The 7,751-nt window shown below is 43.3% G+C and overlaps 1 protein-coding gene across 2 annotated transcripts in view; it reads right to left on the bottom strand.

Annotated features, from left to right (window-relative positions):
* Positions 1 to 6,874, bottom strand: part of Taf1b (TATA-box binding protein associated factor, RNA polymerase I subunit B) — a 77,317-nt gene extending 70,443 nt beyond the window's left edge. Inside the window, exons 1-2 of one of the 2 annotated variants that reach the window (XR_003378639.1) lie at positions 6,757 to 6,874; positions 4,914 to 5,012 (exon numbers count right to left, since the gene is read on the bottom strand). Coding sequence is in view for 1 of the 2 variants with exons in the window: in XM_013353534.2 (XP_013208988.1) it covers positions 4,914 to 5,012; positions 6,757 to 6,774 (117 nt within the window). In the remaining variant the exon portion in view is untranslated. The remainder of the gene's footprint in view (positions 1 to 4,913; positions 5,013 to 6,756) is intronic. The other variant, XM_013353534.2, reaches the window with a different exon arrangement.
* Between the last annotated feature and the right edge of the window lie 877 nt (positions 6,875 to 7,751).

The following is a 7,751-nucleotide window of genomic DNA, read 5'->3' as shown; positions in this document are numbered from 1 at the left end:
AAAAAAAAAAAAAAAAAAAAAAAAAGCAGGGCCAGCCTGGTCTATATAGCGAGTTCCAGGCCAGACAAGGTTACAAAGTAAGAGCCTGTCTGAAAAAAATAAAATAAAATAAATAAAAGCACTACTTTTTATTTTCAATAAAACAGAATTTTAGAATGGTAATGGTTAGTAACACTCATAACAAACTGATCAGTGATGAATGTTGTCAACGGCAATTATCTCGGATTGATCTTCTTATATCCAAAAACAAAACAGAGTCTTATTTCTAAAGAAAAGTCAAAATTTTTAAATAACAAATGGCATTGCTATATTTTTTATAAATTTAAAGATTGAGAATGAAGCTTATCTTTTGGGGGTTGCTGAGGTAGGGGTATGCTTCCAGATAGCCTGGGAAAGCCTCAAATTTGTGGTTGCCTTGCCCCAAGTACTGGAATCCTAGGCTATACCACACCAGCAGAATGAATCTCAAAAAGAATAAAAGGCAAGACCCAGCAATATCACTTTTGGGTATATATCCAAAAGACAATCATATCACAAGGACATGTGCTCAACTATGTTCATAGCAGCATTATTCAAAATAGCCAGAACCTGGAAACAACCTAGATATCCCTCAACTGAAGAATGGATAAAGAAGCCAGGCGGTGGTGGCACACGCCTTTAATCCCAGCACTCGGGAGGTAGAGGCAGGTGGATCTCTGGGAGTTCGAGGCCAGCCTGGTCTACAAGAGCTAGTTCCGGACAGGCACCAAAGCTACAGAGAAACCCTATCTCGGAAAAAAAAAAAAAAGAATGCATAAAGAAAATGTGGTACATTTACACAATGGAGTATTACACAGTGGTAAAAAATAAAAACATCTTGAAATTTCCAGGAAAATGGATGGATCTAGAAAAAAAAATTGAGTGAGGTAACCCTGGCCCAGAAAGACAAATATATTATGTAGTCACTCATAAGTGGCTTTTAGACATAAAGCAAAGAAAACCAACCTATAATTCACAATCCCAGAAAACCTAGACAACAAAGAGGAACCTAAGAGAGACATACATGGATCTACATAGGAAGGAGAAGACGACAAGATCTCCTTTGAGTAAATTGGGAGTGTGGGGGTCACAGGAGAGAGTAGAAGGGATGAATGGAAGAAGAGAGGGGAGTGGAGAAAAATGTGTAGCTCAATAAAAACAATAAAATAATAATAAAACGCACACGCTGAGATGTAACCCAGTTGGTAAAATGCTTGCCTAACATGCCCTAGCCCTAGGTTCAACACCCAAAAGCCAGCTTGGGCTACATGAGACCCTGTCTCAAACAAATATTATAAGAGACATGCTTCTAACATTAGGATTTCTGGACTGTAATCTCTCTAATTTTCAAACAATATGATATACTAAGTTGGCTAAAGTGAGAAGGTAAGACATGCCACACACACACACACAAACTCCACTAAAGCAGTTATTGAGAAAAGACAGGTAGAACAAAGTGGTGGGAGGGGCTTCACCCTGAGCTATTTAGGACATAAACAACTAATGCAAGGCAGGGAAGGCTGAACCTCCCCATGAAGCTATCATCAGCTAACTGAATGGTTAGACTGTGGATTATTTACATACCTAATACAAATCTGCAATATTTTGGATAACACAGTAAAAACCATCAAGACGCCGGGCGGTGGTGGCGCACGCCTTTAATCCCAGCACTTGGGAGGCAGAGGCAGGCGGATCTCTGGGAGTTCGAGACCAGCCTGGTCTACAGAGCTAGTTCCAGGACAGGCTCCAAAACCACAGAGAAACCCTGTCTCGAAAAACCAAAAAAAAAAAAAAAAAAAAAAAACATCAAGACAAAGGACTTGGTGGTACTCACAAGTCTCCCTTTTCCTTTCCATACACAAGCAAACAAAAGACTGACTGGAAGCTGCTGAATGAATACTGAGAATATTAGTGATTTTTGCTTTCATTTGCATAGTTTTCCATTTCCTACTATGATCACACATTGTTCTTATAAAATCTATTAAATTCATAATTTGAGCCCATACTTTTATTAAATACTTAAGAACTTGCAAACAATATATGGTGTCCTGACTAAAACACACCAGGGAAAACGCTTTCTAACCAGAAGGCTTTGCTGGAATTGTTCTCCGTGCCAAGAGCTTGAAGAATCAGGCACAACAAACTGAGGGAAGGGCAAGGAGCTTCCACTTGTTGCAGCACACTGCCTCATTGGTCGTTTCTTCACCCACTGAATCAACACCTCCACACCACACAACCCTAGGGCGCACCAGCTGTATACTATTCTACAAGCTGAATATGACTGGATTAGTGTAAAGCCAACGTAACAATGGAAGTTGTACACACAGAGGTTTGCCTATTGTGTGAAGGGAAGACTCTGAGGTTCAGGGCCTTTCACAAAAACATGTAGAGACCAGGGATATAACTAGTATGGCACATGCCTAGCATACAGAAGGCATTAGGTCATCCCCATACACAGTAGGAAAAAGAAATATCACCCACCTTCAAGGACTGTACATTATTCCATTAGGTTGAAAGTCTTTTTGTTTGTTTTATGGTTTTGTTTTGTTTTGTTTCAAGACAGGGTTTCTCTGTGGCTTTGGAGCCTGTCCTGGAACTAGCCCTTGTAGACCAGGCTGGCCTTGAACTCACAGAGATCCGACTGCTGGGATTAAAGGCGTGCACCACCACCACCCGGCTGGGTTGAGAGTCTTAAATATGAAACTAGATAGTAATATTATATTCTTTCAAACCAAAAATGATGGTAGTAGATTTAAACAGAAAGAACCAAGAAGCATCAAAGATAGAAATAAAAGAAGTCATTAGTTGCGGCTGTTCAGTTTGTATAAAAATAGGCCCTGACTCCACCTGCAAATGGCAACTCTTCCGTCGTGACATTCTGCTCCTCCACTATATTTACATTTGGACAACAGTACAAAATTAAGAGTGACTAAACCACTGGCGCCTCAGCAAGCATCAAAGGAGAGACAAACCGCACAGGTTTCAAGTGTCCAATCTGATATATCTGTGTACAGGAGTATTTACGCATCTTGATGAGACATGTCTCCATGAGACCATCGCCATCATCAAGGAGATTAGAGCTCAGTCATTCCCCAGTGTTCTTTCTCGGTTGAGTGTCTATCTTATTAATATCCTGCCTGACTAACAGAGATACAAACAAGCATCTGAGCTGCAGACTGAATAAGTCACCTCAAGGAAACACACTTGTGTGGGGCTAGAGACGGCCCAGGGATAAGTGCATGTGCAGGTCTTGCAAAGGACCCTTGGGTTTCCACACCTATGTCAGGCTGCTCACAAGCTCCCTCCTCTAGACGCCACAGGCACCTGCACTCACACATATAGACATACCTTTTTATAAAAGAAAAGCACTTGCATAACTGAGTTGTCACCTAAATTATCTATGCTTCTGAAGGGTTTTGTTTGTTTCACATCTTGTGCCCAGATTTTTAGTTGTAACACTGACTTAGGAAGGCAAGTCAGGCCCCCACCACACTCAATGTTGGGGTACAGTCTCTCTTTAGCCCCAACTAGCCTTTCTGACCAAGCAGTGAAGGCAGGACCTGTTCCTTCCTGGCTCTGCACTTCCAGCAAATCCTGTTCTATGGAGAACAGTCCTGACATGCTTAGCTGGTCCAGCAGCAGGCTGTCCACGCTGTGATTACTGTGGCTGAATAAGACCTAGAACTTTAGTGTGAAGATGGCCTCATTTACCAAGGTTAACAGTGCAGAGTGACACTCTCTAGTTAGGAAACAGGGGTGATGGGGTGAAATGAACCCGAGAGTTAGAAGACCAAGGTTCAAGTCCCACCTCAAGTCTCTGCATTCCTGTGTGTTAGCGAACTAGCTCAACCGGTGCCAGGTGTTGGGGCAAAGGCCTTCAGTCCCAGCTCTTTTGGGTCTCTGAGTTGGAGCCCAGCCTGGTCTACAGAGTAAGACTGTGTCTTAAAAAACAAAAACAACAAAACCAGGAATTTGACTGATGAGCTTTACTTGCTGTCTAGGCATAACACTGTATGTCACAGGTTGTTGTGAGGTAGGGCCTACATAAAATATGAGAAAGTACTCGGGAGGCAGAGGCAGGCGGATCTCTGTGAGTTCGAGACCAGCCTGGTCTACAGAGCTAGTTCCAGGACAGACTCCAAAGCCACAGAGAAACCCTGTCTCGAAAAACAAAAAAACAACAAAAAAAAAAAAAATATGAGAAAGTACTTGGTACTCTTAAAGGAACTACAGAGATAAGCCCCCCATCACCAAATCTCTACACTAGTGCAACACATTAAAAACTAAAAACTTCTTTCAAGTGTAATGTTTGATATATCCATACACGTATAGTCTATATGTAATATTCATTTATAAATGTAGCTAAACACATATAATTTTTTGAGACAGGATTTCTCTGTGTAGCCTTGGCTGTTCTGGATCTCACTCTGTAGACCAGGTTGGCCTCAAATTCAGAGAATCACCTGCCTCAGCCAAGTGTGGGGATTAAAGGCATGTACCACCACTGCCCAGGGGCTCGATACAATTTTAAAATTTCATCTCCCATCTAATTTGCAAGGTTCTTAATCCAAGACTGTATTCTTTTTTTTTTTTTGGTTTTTCGAGACAGGGTTTCTCTGTGGTTTTGGAGCCTGTCCTGGAACTAGCTCTTGTAGACCAGGCTGGTCTCGAACTCACAGAGATCCACCTGCCTCTGCCTCTCGAGTGCTGGGATTAAAGGCGTGCGCCACCACCGCCCGGCCCAAGACTGTACTCTTGAAGACTGTTTCTATTCTCGGAATTTGGCCATTGAATGAGTAATGAAAACAGATCCATTTTTAGGAACTAGGCCACGCACCAGGCTGAAACTGCCATTTTAAAAGCATAAGCATATTCACGAGTGGCATGTTACTTACGTCTGTGACATTGTGGCAGGAAGTGCAATAGTATTTTCCTTCATCGGTAAGACCCCAGGAGACAGCAGCACACTGTGAACAGCGGTCTGTGAACGATTTCTGTAGAAAAGAGAAAACCTGTGACTGTCAGGCCGGTACACTGCATCTTAAACCTCATGGTTCTAAGTTCTACCTCTAGGATTCCTGGTGATTTCATCCCCCAAAGTTAAAAAAAAAAAAAAATCACAAAGTTAAAAATACATCAGACTATCTAAAAATAAAAAATTCAGTCTCTTTAGTAGTAAGAAACACTGTAACTATTCCACAAAGCTACTAAAATATGCAGACTGAGAACCAAGAAGAAAAGCTAGACAAGACTAAACTAGAAACAAAGAAACAGGTAAAGTTCCTTGGAAGTGGTGGGGGAGAAAAAGATGACCCAGCATATGTAAGCAAAATAAAAATGCGAAGAGTAGAAACCCTGTTGGCATTTCCTTGGTAGCACTGAAAATGTACCAAGAAGCGGCTGTTTCAAGTTCTGGTGCATTTAGGCAGCGCTATCAAGAGTATCAACAGTATGTGTATGAGATGTGGAACCGTGTGCTGCGGGGCTCCATTAAGGAAAAGGAGCACAAGATTCACCCATGCTCTATATGGATGGATCATGGTGGATTGTAATTTCAGTTTTATCAACTTATTTTCTAAACTTTAACCATCCATCATACAACATTTATTGGTATTATACTTAGAGTCTACTATGAGACCTTCTATCATTATTCTGCCAGTGTGCGCATGCGCGCGCACAGACACACAGAGAGACTTGGATTCTAAACCTTTGGTGTTTAACTTACGGGTCGTTACCGAATATGCCTATCATGTAAAGGTCATTTGAAGTTCAACAACATCTTGATCACTTTTACAATGAGGTATAGATAGGTACAAGTGCTGGATAGGTTTGTGTCAACTTGCCACAACCTAAAGTCATTTTAGGAGGAAGCCCAGTAGAGAAAATGCCTTCATAAGATTGGGTTTCTTTTTTTTTTTTTTTTTTTTTTTTGGTTTTTCGAGACAGGGTTTCTCTGTAGCTTTGGAGCCTGTCCTGGAACTCCCTTTGTAGACCAGGCTGGCCTCGAACTCACAGAGATCCGCCTGCCTCTGCCTCCCGAGTTGGGTTTCTTAATTAGTGTTTGATGGGAGAGGGCCCAGCTAACGGTAAGTGGTGTCAGCCCTGGGCTGCTGGTCCTAGGTTCTATAAGAAAGCAGGCTGAGCAAGCCAGCAAGGCCTCTGTATCAGCTTCAGACTCCAGTTCCTGCCCTGACTTCCTTAGATGATGTGCAGTGTAAGCCAAATAAACCCTTTCTTCCCCAACTTGCTTTTTTGGTCATGGTGTTTTATTGCTGCAATAGAAACCCTAACTAAGACAGCACACTGGAATGTCCTCTGCAGGGGTTTGGAATCTGTACCCCAGACAGACTGATACGGGTTTCTTGAAGGCATCCCAAGTTCAGGTCCTGCCCTTCCTCACCCCAGCCCAGCGTCAATGGGAGCTTTGCTGGATGGTCCGTACCAGAGAGGATGAGCCATGGAGTTCGCCATCCCACAACCCCACAGCTTCATCCTTCTCCCGACCCACGCCCCACGGGCACAAACACTCCACCCACCCGCACCCGCACCCTCCCCGTGTGGGAAGGTGGCCTGGTTCCGGGCCGCGTGGCCACCGCCCCCTCGCCCCGCCCCCTCTGTGGGTCACCGCCCCCCGCCGACGCCTCCTCCTCGCGCTGCTCCTCCTCCGCTTGGCTCCCTGGGCTCTTTCAGTTAGGGAAACGCCGAGTCAGACCTCCATGCGGTCCTCTAGGTCCTTACCGCCTGCTCCAGATCCATCGCTGCTCGGTCGCCGCCACCGTTAACTAAGGCAGTGGGAGCCGCTTCCGGGAGAGGCGAGAGAGTGCTCCGGCCAGAAACACAGCCCCCGCCTTTGCGTTCCGCTAGCCTTCGGTGCCGCCTTTTGTGCTCCCAAAGCCTGGGTCTTGAGCTGCCAGCCGGCAAGGCAGGAACGGGGCCAGACTCCTGAGAATTGGCTCAGACCTACGAGAAGGTGTCTTATTTATTTATTTTTGGTGGAGTATGTGTCGAGACAGGGTTTCTCTGTGTAGCCCTGGCTGTCAAGGCGCTCTGTAGACCGGACTGGCCTTGAAATCACAGAAATCCTCCTCCTTCTGGCTGTCGAGTGCTAGGATTAAAGGCGTGCACCACCACCTCCCGGCTTCTTGGTTGTTTTTTTTTTTTTTTTTTAACATATTCTCCTAATGTCTGAGGTAGAGAACACATTGTTAGAGCTGGGTTTCTATTTGGAATTTTTTTTCTTCTCCAGGTCTTAAGAACCGAAGACTTGTGTGTGTTTGTCAGGTGCTTTACACCACCTTGCAACCTAGGTAGCGGATCATGATTTTTTTTTCTTGTGCCTCCACTTTCTCCTGTGTAAAAATTGTATATATTTACCTGTAAATATAGTTAGATCTCACATAATAAAGTCTCGATAAATTTCGTGCGTTCCTTCGTTGAACACTTTGCTTCGTTCCTTAAATCAAAATCGCTTTTAAATTTTGGGGATTTACCTATAAACAAAGTAACTCTCCTCTTTCGTCAAGACTATATTTGGGCTTTTAAGATTCTTATTATTTCATTGTTTTTGTTTGTTTGCTTTTTCTTTGTTTTCTTTTTTTGTATTATTAAAGTCTTATCTTTTTTAGAATAGCAATTATTTTATTTTATTTTTTTTCTTTTTTTAAATTTATTTATTTATTAAGGATTTCTGCCTCCTCCCCGCCACCGCCTCCCATTTCCCTCCCCCTCCCCCG

This window comes from Microtus ochrogaster, unplaced genomic scaffold (assembly GCF_000317375.1).
Source record: "Microtus ochrogaster isolate Prairie Vole_2 unplaced genomic scaffold, MicOch1.0 UNK10, whole genome shotgun sequence".
In the NCBI taxonomy this organism is placed as follows: domain Eukaryota; kingdom Metazoa; phylum Chordata; class Mammalia; order Rodentia; family Cricetidae; genus Microtus; species Microtus ochrogaster.
This window is presented reverse-complemented; position numbering and strand designations above follow the sequence as displayed.